General features: G+C 40.5%; 1 protein-coding gene across 1 annotated transcript in view; it reads left to right on the forward strand.

The window, feature by feature from the left end:
- The window catches only part of LOC142158595 (cytosolic phospholipase A2 gamma-like), an 82,001-nt gene extending 65,371 nt beyond the window's left edge, over window positions 1–16,630 (forward strand). Inside the window, exons 15-19 of the mRNA XM_075212703.1 lie at window positions 400–465; window positions 14,029–14,124; window positions 14,203–14,354; window positions 14,851–15,025; window positions 16,387–16,630. Coding sequence (XP_075068804.1) covers window positions 400–465; window positions 14,029–14,124; window positions 14,203–14,354; window positions 14,851–15,025; window positions 16,387–16,532 — 635 coding nt within the window. The 3' untranslated portion in view covers window positions 16,533–16,630. The remainder of the gene's footprint in view (window positions 1–399; window positions 466–14,028; window positions 14,125–14,202; window positions 14,355–14,850; window positions 15,026–16,386) is intronic.
- The last annotated feature ends 429 nt before the right edge of the window (window positions 16,631–17,059 follow it).

Genomic DNA, 17,059 nt, shown 5'->3' on the forward strand with positions numbered 1-17,059 from the left:
TCGCTCTTTTGAATTAATAGTCATATGTTGTAGAGAATTCTCCAGTACGCAGCATAGTTGCAAAACACTGCATTTGTCTTCCTACTGCTGTGTGTGGAGGAATCTTGATGTTGGTCATATGATTTCTACTGATGGCTATTGCAACAGTGACATTTGGAGACTAAACAAATGACATAAACTAGAATCAAATTTATATTTTATATTTTACAGTGAACTATGTTGTAATTAATTGTTTTAATACAGCATATTTCAAAACCTCATTTTGATAATATTATACATTTAAACCTCACATTTACTGTCCTGTAAAATCCCCTTTTACAGGCCAGTAAATGTGCGGTTCTCCTGGTATATTATGCTGCATATGAGACTGATACTGATATTATTGTTCAAATTATCTAGGTACCATGGAAACAGACCCACTTGCCCCAACTTTTGGTGCAGCACCGAGAATGTTCAACATAACAGGTATGCAACGCAATGGATAACTAATATTTTTGTTATATATATGCTATATATATATATATATATATATATATATATATATATACACAAGTTAACCCGTGCATGATACTCATGCATTCTAGTCAAATCAAGCTACTTAAGGTCTTAAAAAGGTTCTTGTCATGCATTTGGGCCTAGCCCAGGCCTCCTCAGGGAAAGAGCGATACTGCCCGACGCAAGCGGCCTTTTTAATGTGTGTTCATGAGGTAAAATTACCTCACGAAAATGAGTTTGACCCCTCAACTCGTAAATTTAGCCTTTACTACCCCTCCCACGGGGGGGAAGGGGGGATGATGGAAGTTAACTGACTTGACTATTCTAATTTTTTTGTCAAATGTCAGTATACCAAATTTCAGGTCAATTGGATGAGCCCTTTCTGAGAAAATAGTTTTTTCCACACACACACACTAACGCACGCCTCTACACATGTGTGTTCATGAGGTAAAATTACCTCACGAAAATGAGTTTGAGCCCTACCAAATTTCAGCCCTCTTTGAATTTTTTTTCCCACACACACTAAGAATTTAGTAGGTCAGTGTATAACTCCGCCCAGTAGGTGGCGCTGCAACTTGGTTTTTTTTTTCCACAAACACACAGACAGACAGACGCCACTAAGCATTTATATATTTTATATATATATATATATATATATATATATATATATATATATATATAAATATATATATATATATATATATATATAGTAGAGATGCTCAGAGAACCTACTGAACACACCCAACCTTAGCAGATACTTTTGCGCGCCTTTGGAATTGAAAACGATGCAAAACATCATCGTTATGTCGTCGGATCTCAGATCTCGCAAGTTTTGGATTCTATAAGTACCGCCCTCCACGGCGATCCAGCGCCATTTCACAGAGGACACAGAAGGGGTAGCACAGTTCTTGGCAGTCTCTAGTGCAGTTGGGCAGCGTCATAGGTAGATAAGAAAGAGGAGGGGTAGCAGTGTTCTTCAAAGTCTCCACTGACATTCAGGAGAGCTCCATTGCTCCATTGTTAATTGTCATTGCAGAAATAGAAATAATAGGTCTGGAAGGCTTGGTCTTCTAAATCTGCAGTCACATTGTACTGTGTTATATAAGTAACACACAAAGAGGAGAGCTCTATTGCTCCATTGCTCCATTGCTAATTGCACCACTTTTCTTTACTGACATTGCTGTGTGGCAATGTTTCCTAGATGTGCTAGGAACTGCCGTGTTTAAATCATTGGGGGGAAAAAAAGCAAAAATATGTGATTTTTAGCAAAAAAATAGGTATTTTAGAAAAAAAATTGGGATCCAAAACCAAAACACGCAAGGGCGGTTTTGCCAAACCCAAAACCAAAACACGAAGTTAATCCAGATCCAAAACCAGAACCAGAACACAGGGATCAGTGAACAGCTCTAATATATAGTGACAAAGGGATTGGTTTGCCATGGGATCCCACGAGAGGAGTTAGGAATTTAGCTGGCAATCTGCAGAGCAAGGCTGCAAACAGAGTTTCACATTTGTACAGTAGTGCACCAGGTGGAGGACATATATGTGACAAAATAATAGTAAATAGTCTGATTTAACTTGAATATTTTTAAGTGGTTTAAAATGCATCTTTTCCACAGCTACCAGCAGGCTGAAAGGGTGTACTCAAACAGAACACCTGCAAAGAACTCCCTTTTAGGCAAGGTGGGAATGTCATGTGTCCATTGTGTTAGTGTTGTGGGAGGAGTGTAAACAACTATTTAAACCTGTCTATTTCTTTTATGCAATGTGACCGATGCCAGACAGTTGCCAGTGTCTAGGGAGCTGGTCTCTTTTACTTTAGCATTAGGGTCACAATAAAGTATATATATATATATATATATATATATATATATATATATATATATTGCAACAAAGGGAGATATGTAGCTGACAATCTGCCTAGTTTAAAGATGGAGGACATATGTGTGACAAAATGAAAGTCTAAAATTTGATTTAACTTATATGCTTTGGAAGTGTCTGTTCCCATGCAGCAAGCTAACAGGGTGTGCCTGCAGTAACAGCAATCAAATAGAAGCAGGTGGTGAAAGGGATTCAATGTTTCAATTTTCACAAAGCAAAGATGGAGAAAACTCTTCACTCACCTAAATAGAAACAAACGCACCCAGGTGTTCTGAAATGAGAAGAGCCAAGTTTTCCGGACCAGTACCAATGTCATCAGAGAGCCGACAGTTGCAACCAGTTGTCAAGGCAACCACTCTAGTGTAAAATAAACAAAGATTAAAACAAGATAAAAGGATTACTTTTAGAGAGTGACACGATATAGAAGAGGGAGTACTACAAAAGGATGTGGCGGTAACATACAGAAACACCTGAAAAAAAGAGGGGGACTATAGACTATATGCTCTAACCTATACACTGTGTAAAACAGGAAAATTAAAGGAATACATCAGAAATGGAAATAAATAATATTTCTTCTGTCCATTTTTATTTAGGCATCTTGCTGTTTTTAGGACATGCAAGTAACAGTGCATGTTTTTATATGGAACATATTTTCATTGAAAATTCTATATACAGCCATGTGAAAAAAAAAATTGCACTGTTTTTCAAATCTGTGTTTTTACATATCAGCCACATATGGTCCTCACAACATCCTAAAATTTGATAAACATAACTTCATGTGACAAACAACGCATACCGATATTTTGCCATTATTCAACAAAAAATAAGCCAACCTAAAGGTGGCATGTGAGATAAAAGTTAGCATACCCCATGATTCAGTAGCGTAATGTTAAACAACTTACTAGCAATCAGGGACAAGCGCAGGATTTTTAAACGGGGGTTTCCGAATGCAATACATATAATTTATTAAGATTCCTCTTTCTCTCTCTGTCTAAATATATATATATATATATATATATATATATATATATATAGTGGGGGTAAATGTATCAAGATTTGATTGGTTCAGTGTGCTAAAATCGCGACAAATCACGGGTGATAATCCGCGATTTTAGTCCAAAATTTCTCAAATGTATTAAGCTGTGATTTTTACCCTGATCTTCAAAATCGCTGGTCATCTCTGGTGCTTTGCTGCGATGTAAAACACTCCCGTGTTAAGCTAACTCTCCTGTGTTGTAGCAGCGAGATTACTAAACACATCACTGTTCTGCTGTACAGCCGGAAATCCGGCAACTGTCAAAACTGTAAACAATAGATAAAAGTTAAAAAAAAAAAAAAAAAAAACGTGGGGTCCCCCCTCTATTCACTATTAACCCTAGTGCTGCCAGACTACTGCTGGTTCCGTGAAAACCAGCGAAAAAATTTGCGTGGGGTCCCCCCGATCTTCACTGGATCAGCACTAAGCAATCCAGCCGGGGTTGGTGGCACTATAGCAGGGGGACACGCAGCAGGGGTCCCCCTGCCATAATGACAACAACCCCCAGGCTGTTCAGTGCTGGGCTGGATTCCCTAGGAGTGGGGTCTGCCTAAGAAAACAAGTGGGCTTCCCCTCTAGGGACACCCAGCCCAGTGCTGATAGCACTAGGGCTCTTCCTACACCCCTGGGCAGTGGGTGTAGGGTAATAAACGGTGATGAAAGTGTAAAAAAAAAAAAAATAACAGACATCATTTTGTTTTGTGGAACTACAAGTCCCAGCCAGCCAGGGTGCCATAAACAGTGTGAACATGCTGATACTTGTATAACTACAAGCACCAGCATACCCAAGGCAGCCAGGGCATGTTGCCACTTGGAAACCACAAGTGCCAACATGCCCTAACACCCAGGGCTGGCTGGGACCTGTAGTTCCACCAAAGAAAGATAAACCACCACACCCTCATTAAAACCACAACATTTAATAAAAATAATAAACTCACAATAAAGACAGTAAACACCCTCATTTATACCACATATTTTTATTTTAATAAATGCCCTTATACTCACCACTGATGTTTTCATCTGTTGTCAGCAGCTTTTAATCCGAAAATGGCTGTCAACCAAGTCCAAAATAAATTTGTATCCAATAGTCCGGCTTGAAAAAGTCCAAAATAAATTTGCAATTCCCAAAGTCCGGCTTGAAATGTCCAAAATTGATTTGTATCCAAAAGTCCCTGCTTGTGATGTCTTCTCTTCTTCTTGGGCAAAAAGCCCCCCTTGTTGATTGCAGTCTTCATTTCTTCTTGGCCAGGGGCACCCCCTTGCTGCTTCAAGTCTTGTTCTCTTCAGCCAGGAGGGTCCCAGCTTTGATACGCAATGAACTTAGTTCATTGTTGTGAGGAAACGGGGTGCTACTGGACTGAGAACTATGTAATCATCACCCGTTTCTCACGGTTTATTGTACTTTTTAATCCTTGGCCCAGTCTAAGTATATACACCAGACCATTGGTGTATTATGTGTATTATTATTTCATGTTATTAGATACATTTTGCCCATACTATTACCTGTGATATTGTATGTAGTATAAATATAAACAATATTGCCATACTGTGTGAAAATATCAGAACAACAGCAGTCATTTTGCTTGTGCTAGCTAATGTAATTACCATTTGTCTCAAATGTCTATTGTATGGGGTGCAGCTGAGATGAGGTTTGTAATCAGAACAATGTCTGAGTTAACTAGCTGGCAGCCCATGTTAATTAGCTAGGTCAACAGATAACCTGAGAGGTAATGAGGTTAGAACTTCTACTCATATGCAATGTGCCTCCACAGTAATATATTGGTTGAAATAGCATGGGAAAATGTATCAATATGTATCAATATAAATGTAATTGTATCAAAAGGTATCACAGACTTATATTGTGTAACCCTGCTGATATAATGTGTCAAAAGTCTTATTGTTCCATGTAAGCGTGCAGTGTCATTCCTTGATGTACTATTGTAACCCCATGTGTAGTGTATCCAGCCAAAACAGCTAATTGAGTCAAGCCATTCTATTGTCTAATCAAGGTAACAGTGACAGTATGTCTAGCAGCTAAATTGTTGACTGGGGGGCCCCTTCTGTAAAGGGGAGGTTTGAGACATTTTACCCTACTTCCTGGGTACACAGAAAATAATATAGGGCGAGGAGAATGCCAAGGGGGGGATTCGAGCGTGGAGTATCCTGGTGTACAAGACATCAGTGAAAAGGACTCTGGGCCAGGCATTGGTGTGCCGCTGAAGGAAACCCTACCTGGACAGGGGAGGTGTGAGCCAGTATCGCAGGCTGGGGGACACCCTGTTTTGCTAATCGGTAGTGGTAATATTGCGGGAGGATAAGACCCTGAAAGGGACAGAGATTATGACTTTGGAGTGCTGACTGCAGGAGGCTGCTGGAGGATACATGCTACCATTTACCCTGTAACTTGTGAACGTCTTGTGGTGTTGTGCTGTCGTAATAAAGTCTTATTTTGGATATATCCTGGTCTACCCGAGTGAGTTGAATCCCAGCTAAGGGTGGTATCCTCACAATTGTGCTAGGTCTATTTATAGTATTAGGGGTTTCCCACAACCTCAAATTGGTCTCAATAGGTTTTCTTTCTTTATATACAGTATTTATATTCCTTTTTTAATTTTGCCATTTACCTTGGTTCTACTTGTATCCTATCTCTTTTTATATGCTTTTTCTGTCTTTATATTTCACTATGCACCTTTTGCTCTCCTTTTGTTTATATATTTATTTACATACAGTTGTTCCTCTAAGTCCATATCACAAGTGAAATAATTAGTACCACCTGTGGATCTTTCAAAATGTGTCAGTAATGAATACACCTGTGCTCCAGCAAAGAGATATGGAAAACGTGCACTGTTAGGGGTCCCTGAGGACTGGAGTTGGGAAACACTGCTCTAAAATATGAGTTCCACTTTGTGTGCTGGTATTTGTTAATGTGACAGGTTTATGACTGCAGACGGATTGCTTTGCCATGTTTACTGATATCTGCTGTAATTTATGTTTGCTTCAATTAGAGATTTGTTCACTTCGGTTTAGCTGGAAGTGCTTGCATCCATGGTTGCCCAGTGATTGTGTGATGTGCACAAGCACAGCAGTTCATTTCCAGTATGGAGAAATTTACGGGTGGGTTAAGGGATAACGGAGATGAGAATTCCGACTTACTTTTGAATAACTGCACAAGAACGATGCCTGTAAGACCTACAATAATAAAATTACTACTTAGTATATAAGTGACAAGACGTTTTTCCGAACTGTAAATGATCGTGTAGTGTGAAATCTGAATAAGGGAAACACCTACACAGCAAAATGATGTAATTTAATAAGGACCTGCTGAAAATGTCGGTTTTAAAGCAGCAATACTCGGACCCCACGCCTGTATTGCATTAGACATGGCGTGGGATCCGGGTATTAACGCTTTAAAACCGGCATTTTCAGCAGGTCCTAATTTTATTTTTGTAGGACTTATAGGCATAGTTCTTGTGCAGTTATTCGAAAGTACATCGGAACTTAGGTAGTTGTTTAAATGACTACCACCGAAATTTACTACAGCCGTGCTGCTACAAGAATGTAGCAGGATGGCAGAAATGACTGCCTAATGGGCTGCAGAGAGGTTCCGATCAACTGAAACTCCCTCCCCTAAGTGCACGCCTTCCAGTAAAGTGAAGTACATTTTTTTTCTTTGATGCCTCCCCCATTCAACTCTACTTCAGTTCATTGTTGTTTGAAGGCATTTATTTATGCATAGCCTTCTTATTGTCCAGCCTGTCACAACCGGTAGGGTCGGAGGCGTGCCCGTACAGTCTGCATACGTTGGTACCACCTCCTAGAAGGCGCAGAGTCTAACGGAGAGGGAGGTTTTCGCCAGAGGCTCCCACAAGGGAGTTTGGACTTCGTAGCTCCCAGACTGCAGGTCATGGTTCTCCTAGAAGGTGAAAAGCAAAACTGTAATGAGAAGCAAGACAATAACTGAGGATACCATGGATGAGAAGAATCGGGATAACTGAGGGCATAGGAGACAATTTCCCTGGGAAACAGCGGAGCCAATATACTGGTAGCGCGAGTCAGTAGAGTAGTATTCTGGCTACACAGGAGGCAGGTAGCGATGGTCTGCAGAGTGATTACCCCAAGGATAGTGGAGTAGACACAGAAGCAGGGAACAGCCTCACAGGTGGATCTCCTAATTACCAGCAACTGGTAATCAGAAGATCCACCTGTGAGACTGTTCTCTGAGTCTGTCACTACCTGGGGAACAGATAAGAGGCCTGCTAAGAGACACTGTCATTGTTATCACACTATAAGAACTTGAGCGTAAGGGAGAGCTGCTTTTTCCTTTTTGTTAACCTTCTCCATAGGTGACATAGACTGCCTGATGGAAGACACATTCATAGAGGTCTTATGGACAAGTGCAGGACCTGACACACAGGCTGGAATGGGAACAGAAAAACCATGATCAGATTACTTGACTGTGGATGGAGAGTACTTCTGACAAACAGCATTAACAAAGTCCATGGTATTATGGATAATGGGGTCATCAGAATTTAGTAATGTGAAGGCCCAAGTGTGTGGCTCCCCCTCTAAAACACATGATAATTGAACCCACTTGGTTAAATTGGTCAACAAAATAATCCGGACATTCTTGAAACTGTTTCATGGAAAGTTGAAGTATCGTAATAAACTGGTTGATGGCTCCGTCAAAGAAGACTGGAGGAGGATCTGATGACTCAGAAGAGGCTTTTGGGCGCTCTGGCTCAATAGCAGACTCTGGGCATTCTGGCTTAATAGCAGACTCTAGGCGCTCTGACTCAATAGCAGACTCTGGAGAGTTCCCAACTTGTGCAACAGTCACTGGAGAGTCCCCGGCTGGGACAGCAGATCAGGAGTCCCTGACCGGGACCGCAGAGCAGGAGTGCCCAGCTGGGCAGCAAGTTGGGCACACCTGACAAGAAGCCTAGACTGGGCACAGCACTCAAACTGGACAGCAGGGTGAGAAGTCTCAGAGCAGACAACACTGAGAGAAGCCTCGGACACGGCAGCCCTGAGAGGAGCCTCGGACACGGCAGCCCTGAGAGGAGCCTCGGACACGGCAGCCCTGAGAGGAGCCTCGGACACGGCAGCCCTGAGAGGAGCCCCGGACACAGCAGCACTGAGAGGAGCCCTGGACAGGGCAGCACTGAGAGAACTGCCTTAAATGGAAACTCGGGCTGGACCGCACTGACCAGCAACTTGGGCTGGATCACACTGACCGGCAACTCGGGCTGGACCGTTAATAATGTCTCTGGAGTGGACTGGAGGGGCAGCGCCCCCTCTGGAGCCAACTGGAGGGGCAGTGCCCTCTCTGGGACGTACTGGAGGGACAGCGCCCTCTCTGGAACGGACTGGAAGAGCAGGGCCCTCTCTGGAACGGACTGGAGGGACAGGGCCTTCTCTGGAATGGATTGTAAGGGCAGCACCCCTTCTGGAACGGAATGTAAGGGCAGCGACACTTCTAGAATGGATTGTAAGGGCAGCGCCCCTTCTGGAACGGATTGTAAGGGCAGCACCCCTTCTGGAGCAAGCAAAGTCTCGGGAGTGGTGGTAGGTATTTCAGAACTAGAGACAGAGGCTGACACCTCGGAACTGGAGGCAGGAGCTGGCACCTTGGAACTGGAGGCAAGAGCTGGTACCTCAGAACTGGAGGCAGGAGCTGGCACCACAGGACAGGCGGCAACTGGAACTGGCACCACAGGACAAACGGAAACTGGAGCTGACACCACAGGACAGGTGGCCGAAACTGGTACCACAGGACTGGCGGACAGAACTGGCGGATTAGGCTCCATCCCAGGGAACAGATCAGGTAGTAATATAGCAACAGGAGGTTGTAATGTTCGCCACTGGCGCAGTAGAGGCATAGTTTGCCAATCCTTCTGTGCCATCGCTCCTCCTCGGTCAGATGGGGACGTGGGTAGCATGCCTGTTTAGAATCCCTGATGGTAGAGACCACCAGCACTACCATAGATGCTTTAATGTAAGAAAAAGTTCCGGGAGGATTTTCTGCGGTCTACATGCGTTCTTTAGAGGAGCTTGTTGCTCTAGAATCAGTATTTGTGTTGAAATTGCTCAACACAGAAGCAGGAAGGGTTTTAAGCAGTTCTTGGAGTAAGGTAGATACCTGTATGATTTGGTAATGGAGCTGAATAATGTCCATCTGCAGCATTTGTAGTTGTGGATTAACTGACATGGTCTCAACAGCCAAACACAGAGTTCAATACAAAAACACTAGGAATCCCAGAACGGAAGTTTCCCTTTGCAAGGCAGCACCGCTTTAAATTTAAGCACTGAAGACGCCGAACTCACGGGAGTTCAAGAAACCAGAGGTTAATACATTTACCCCATGGTTTAATTAGTTCAATGTGGATGAACTTGACTGGCCCGCACAGAGCCCTGACCTTAACCCCATCGAACACCTGTCGAAGTCAGCAAATTGGATAAAGTAATTTCAATTAATATCGAGCAAACTTGGTTGTCTTTGTCTGAAATTATGCTTAGAGCACGCTACGGCGTGGAAGGGCGTATCCAGCCGCAACACGTGGCAATAACTAGGTTTTACACTTTTACTCACATTTACACAAACACACACACTTGTAAATAGTACACATTAATTGTAGTTGCAACACATAGTTATTTATGTCGAAATATAGTAGTATTTATGTTTAAATAAGATAAGATATATGCATTTTAGTGAAACACAAGGTTCAGGTTGCAGGAACGATGTCATGTTTAGTATCATTTTAATCTCCTATTGATCAGCAGTTGTCCGTTTCATTCGCCGAAGAGATCGCACATTGCATACTCTAGTTAGTGATCTTAGGGAATAAATGTTTAAAGTGATACTGACTATAAAATGCTAATAGACTAGTTGAAACTGGAGTCTTGGCGGGAAAGTCGGAGCACATCCCCTGGAGAGATGACCCCCGCCTTTGGATATTTTGGTTTGAACTGGCCTATGACCTGCAGTACCCTGGACCTTCCTGAAGCCTGGACCAAAAGAAGCAAGCCACATCATCTGCATTGTTTTACCGTATTTCTGACTGCATATAAGCAGGAGCTTTGGGCTTAGTGACCAGTCTTCTTTGACCACAGCCTTCAGACCTGAATGACTGTTCACTGGATCCAGAGCGCCTGCGATAAGTAACGTAATAAATTACTAATAAGTAATAAGTAATAAATTACTTTGTGCTTTGAAAACACAAATCGAGATTCGACAATCATTATTGGATAGCGACAAAACGTACTTAACACACCTTTGTGATGAACTGAAAGGAAGATTGCGAGCCAGGCCATCTTGTCCAACATCAGTGCCTGACTTCATAATTGCTCTACAGAATAAATGGGCAAAAGTTCCCACAGAAACACTGCAACATCTTGTGGAAAGCCTTCCAAGAAAAGCAGAAGCTATTATCACTGCAAAAGGGGGACCAACTCCATATTAAAGTATATGTATTTGAATACAATGTCATTATAGTCCCTGTTGGTGTAATGGTCAAGCGTCCGAATACTTTTGTCCATATAGTGTATATATTAGAGATTTGGCCACTTCAGATTAGTTATGAGTGTCTTCTGATCATACTGTTGAGATCAGCTATCTGAAAGTTCTGGCTTCCATGGTTGAAATTGAACGCAGTGTGTTTTTTTAAATTGTACGAATACTGCACGCAGGTACACGCATATTCAAGTTCAAGAAGATCTCAAGAAGCGTTTCTAGTTGGATAGGGGTCTAAGTACGTTCTGCCTATATGCCACTTGCTGTATGCAGACAGACACAGCACACTGCAGTATATGCACAATGCATATGTATTTTTAAATTCCCATAAGTACACACAGATAAAAAAACAAATTATTAAATACATTGTAACCTGTTAATAATATGATCATTAATAAAAATACATTGAAAAAATATTTTCTTTAACTTTTTTTTAACATGAAATACATATATCAGGATATTATTAATGGCTACTGTACATAAAATGCATTCTTACAGTTGGACTTGATTGCAAACACATGTTCTGGAATCCATACTTGACCATCATGACTATAAATCAGCACTTGCACCTGTCCTTTATCTGGTGCAAGTGATATGGCTGATAATCACGTTTCCGAGATATTTTATAAAGGTGTGTGCACTCAACCTTGGTACGCCCTTGAAATTGTAGGCTGTCAAAAGTGTCCTTTGCATTCAAAAATGAATTGCATGCACTTTCATTCACCAACATACAGTCCATTTCTGAAAATGCGCAGAGCAATTTTATGCATTAAAAGGCACGTATTGGATTTTATGTTCCTTAATGAATCAAGCCGTGTTGTGTGTTCAGTGGACTTTGCTCCAGAAGTCTTATGTTTCATTAAGATGCAATTTTGTAAACCCAAGCCTTACTGCAATTCTTTTTGCCAATTTCTCCTGACAATCCTTCTATAGAAGTCATAATTGTTCAGTATTTTATTAATGGTACAATCATGTACTTTAACATTTTGCATGTTGATAAAGGCCTGTAGATGCTTGGATGTAGTTTTTGATTTCTTTGCGATTTCTCAGAGCATCATTGGAATGATCTTTGCTGGGATGCCCATCCTTGAAAATGGTCTGATAGGTACTGGGTGAATACGTGTGGCTATAAATACCTGGCAATTCATTCCTGACTGTGTGATTCCCATGTGCTTCACATTTACAATACCTATGACCACCATTTATTCACTGATTGTGAACCAGACCTAGGCTATACCTCTGACCACTGTTTATTAGCTGCTTGTGAACCGACCTTGGCTATACCTCTGATCAACATTTGTTCACTAGCTGTGTACCAGACCCTGGCTTTGAACTTAAACACTGCAGTGCTTATCCGCTAGCTGTATACCAAACGCTGGTTTGATGCTAATCACCTCCTAGTTGTTACCTGTGCACTTGACTTTAGTCTGCAATCCTGATTCCAGCTTATATGCCTATATGCAGATTATCTACATTGTAATTTCTATACAGCAATTACTACAATAATACATGTGTCTCAGCTGTCTTATTCCGAGCACTGACTTCACAGGAGGTTACAAACTCTTGAGCATCGGCACGCATGGTAGGCCTTCAAAAGAAACACAAGGGTCTTCCTTACTCCAACATGTCCTGCAAACTTAGTATTATGTACCCAGTGAAGTTCCTTGATACGTAAAGAAGGGTTAAGGTAGGAGCAGCCAACTGGAGGAGTTCTGGAAGAGGTTCTGGTCAAAGCGACAATGCAAGAAGGCTCAAACATGGGTGGAGACACAGGAGGAGGAGATAAGTCAGTGTCATCAAAAGAACAAGATGGAGCATATGCCCGGAGATTCTTGGCAGCAGATAGGTAGGTGAGCTTGAGATCAAACCGGGAGAAAAAGGATGATCACCTGGCCTTACGAGGATTGAGACAACGGTCGTCTTTGAGATGAATAAGGTTTTTGGGATCCGTAAGGATGGTAACAAGATGGAGCGCATTCAAGAGCCCCTTCAGAAGATGACGCCATCCATCCAAGGCCAGTTTGATCGCCAGTAACTCTTTATCTCCGTCAGCAGGAGCAAACTTTTTAGAGAAGAATCCGCAGGGACAGATATCCCCAGAGACCGATTCTTCAGAGAGAATAACACCAATACCAACAGAGGAGGCATCCACTTCCACGAAAAAGGTTTTTCCTGTTCAGGCTGAATAACAACCGGCCTGCGCATGCGTCCGTCGGAACCAAGAAAAAGCAATACATCCCATTTCTGGGAAACAGGACATGCTGGAGCTGACAGGAGAGAAGGCGTCTGTCCCCGACACTGAGTGAATGTGTGGGGGCTGCGTCTGACAATGGACAACAGAGTGGTCAGATAATTAATGCATAATATGCAATTGTAGATATCGGCTGAGCAGCTTTTCCATCATGCCTAATAAAGATCTGATCGGTCCTGATTGTTTCAATTTTGAGGAACTTTAGTGGAAAAGAACAAAGTTGCCAGAACTAAGAGGGATAACTTCACTGTCACTATGGCATCCGGCTATCAACGTAAATCTGATTGTACGCTCCTCCGAGCAGGGCCTCCTCTCCTTCTGTTCTCCACCACCTTAACTCTGCTCTCCAGCTTCTTGTCTCCTTCGTGAGGTCCTCCGGCCCCTGTCTCTACCCCGCTGGGGGCTCTCACCTCTAATCTAGCTGTTCATTGAGCTTCTGAGTTACTGTGATTTCTGTTAACTGTACTGTGCTGTCTCACCCTGTATCGTGTTTCTGTCTGTCCCTGTACGGCGCTACGGATACCTAGTGGCGCCCTATAAATAAAAATTAATAATAATAATAATAATAATAATGGTACCAGGCACCTTCATGCACAGTTCTCAGGTGTGGCACAGTTAAAATAATTGTCACTAATGCAGTGTTCAACATTATAAATGATTAGAACTGGACTAATAATGATATATCTATTTTTCTATCCTGTGTGGGAAGACATTTTTGTTATCTAATTTCTGGTTGCTTATTTTAGTTTCAAAATTATGCTTTTATTAAGCTCATACAGTATACTCTATTCCTAAATAAATATATTTAAACCTTAATTTCTAATCATTCTCTTATTTCCTCTGATCCTTTTGTAGCTGTTTGTGAAAAGGTGAAAGTCATGTACCACATTTTGAAATCTTTTAACCATTGGAAATGGGGAACAACAAATAACTTCCTCTATGAATGGAAAAGTGAGTGTGTTTTTTAATATACATATATTTGACCCAAATATATTATATATGTATATTAATATTCTTATATTTTTTCAGCTAATGTCCCAGATGACCTCTACAGTCAGGAGTGCATATGCTTAGTTGATGCTGGACTGGAAATAAACTCTGCCTACCCATTAATGTTGCCTCCAAATCGCAAAGTAGATCTCATTTTGTCTTTTGACTTCAGTGAAGGAGATCCGTTTCTGGTAAATGTTTTATAATTTTATGTCAAAACAACTCATAACTCAGAAAGATAGGAACATGTCTCATAAAAATAATAAACATATAGGTTGTGGTCATGGATACTATTTCTACCTGACCTGTAGAGATGAATAAACCAGTTCAATAAGACTCCGTTTGTGCAAATCATTTTTTATTTTACCAAAGTCACTAAGTAATTGACCAAAACTGCATGGAATATTAAGATGCATATTTTAAAAGTTAGATTTCATTGCGGTTCACAATATTTTGCTTGTTTGAATGTACAAATGCAACTTTTTTAAGTCACTGCACAAATCATGTGGCGAAAGACATTAGATAAACAAGTAAGACTAATTAGCAGAGTACATAGGGGAAAGGTTAATATGTGCAATACATGGATTACAAACAAAAATAACTACTATCCAGTACATTCATAACCATACATCTGTTTTATATAATGTGATAAAATCCTATAAAATGATAATTTGTAAATTCATACAGACACTGAAAACCACAGCTGAATACTGCAAGAAAAATGGAATTCCCTTCCCCAAAATAAACATAGACGATAAAGAAATGGAGATTCCATCAAAAAGTGTATATGTTTTTGAAGGAGATGACAAAGGGGCACCAGATGTGATGCACTTCCCACTCTTCAACAACCAGAACTGTGAAGGTTGGTTTACAGATTGGACATTCTGGGTAATAGAGCCCGATCTATTTACTAATCCAGAGTGGGTACATGATTGGTAATGGAGCAGGGCTGCATTTATAATTTAGACTGTACGCTTCAATGGGTAGGGACTGATACAAGTTATTAAATATTTTCTGTAAAGTGCAGCATATTTAGATGCTATGTAAACGATAATAAAATAACTTTACATACATCACTAAATGCTGCCCTAATCAAACATCAATTAGGATACCCTATTGAGTCATATTAGATTATTTGTTTTCTTTATTCTGTTCTGAGCTCCATAAAATAACACCTGATCAGTGTAATATAGAACAGGGTGGAGCCTTATCTCATGTTTTCTAGAGCATGCTTATGATTTGTGGAGGGATTCCCTTTAATGTAATTAAGGGACTGTGTAACCACAACATAACAGTCTGCTGACACTCCATAGATCTAACTATTGATCTAAGTCTATGACAGAGCTGTCCAATGAGTTTGCCAAGAGGCAGTGCATAAAAGCAAAAGTGATCAGGGATTCTGAAAAGGGAGAAGAAATATATAACATAGTGATATATATTATATACAATATTACAGGAAGTCAGAGAGACACATTAAAATGCATTCAATTACAAAATTACAATAATGATTATGACAATAATACAGTCAAATCTGGTAAATGTTGTTCACTATCTAATATCATAGTAACTATGCAAGGGTAATATTGTTACACTTTTTCATTAAAAAAAAATACTTAAACTTTATTTATTACTTTTACTTTATTTTAATGGGTGCAAGCAGTGATGGATCTATTTTTGCTGCACTGTGTGTGGTGGCTTCAGCTCCCCTCTCCTCAAGGGTGCAAGATTCTACATCTTTAGGTGCCAGAGGCTGGGACCTGGATATTCCTTGCTGAATGCGGGTTAGAATGCACTTCATATTGCGCCTACATCCAAACACAAGATTGCTTTGTGGGACAAGATATTTAAATAAGGTTCAAGTGAAGTAGAGATCATTTATGGGGACACACCCGGGTTAGTAGATGGCCACAGAGTCCTTCTCCACTTGATATTTATAGGTGATAGAGATAAGGCTTTGGCCTGTACTTTCAATGGGATTTCTCTTGCACCCTCCAGCACACTTTAGTGTTTGTGTGGTCTGACGTATTCTGTAAAATATATTTTTATATATATATATATATATATATATATATATACAAAAGTGGTATGAGTAATATTGAATGGTTTGTATTGAGTTGTGGTCTTGTGGGGTTTTTTTTTATCTGGGTAAATGTTGGCAAGTATGGCTATGATATCCTTATACGACATGGTCAAGTTGTTTAACATACTTTATTTTAATTACAGGTAAAGTAGATGAAATGAGGAAAAAGTTTACTACCCTCAAGCTTTCATATGGTGAATCTGAGCTGAAAGAGCTTTTGCGAGTGTCAAAGTTAAATGTGGAGCTGAGCAAAAAACAGATATTAGAGAAACTTCAGCAGCGTAACTGATTGTAACTAAGTCAACCTTCTGAAGACCTTATTTTATATGTATCTGCTCCTTCCTTCTATTTCACCATGCAGAATAAACATGTTTATTTGGAAGCAAATTTAATTGTGGTACTTATTCCTTTATGTCCAAGTTGATCATCTATATTTGGAGGGTTTCAAAAGCAAAATAATTGCTATTGACAGTCTAAGAAACAGTCTGGCCAAGAAACAGACGGGAAGAATTAACTAACAAGTTGGATATAATAACTTTATTTTATACAGAGGTGTCTGCATTGATATGGCACTTATCAAGATAAGAAGTATAAGACCAGAATTCAGAAGATTTCTTTTTTCAGCAAATCTTGCAGCATGGGGTCAGAATACTCACACAATCTACAGCTTCATCACATAGTTTCTATAGACAATTCCCTTTACATACAGCTCATCTCTTGTTACACAGAAAGGGTGGAGTACTTACAAGTAAAGCAGAAATTGTCACCAACAAGTTTTTTAAACACACAGCAAATTTTATATCTGTAGAGGCTTGA

This window comes from Mixophyes fleayi, chromosome 1 (assembly GCF_038048845.1).
Source record: "Mixophyes fleayi isolate aMixFle1 chromosome 1, aMixFle1.hap1, whole genome shotgun sequence".
Taxonomy (NCBI): Eukaryota; Metazoa; Chordata; class Amphibia; order Anura; family Limnodynastidae; genus Mixophyes; species Mixophyes fleayi.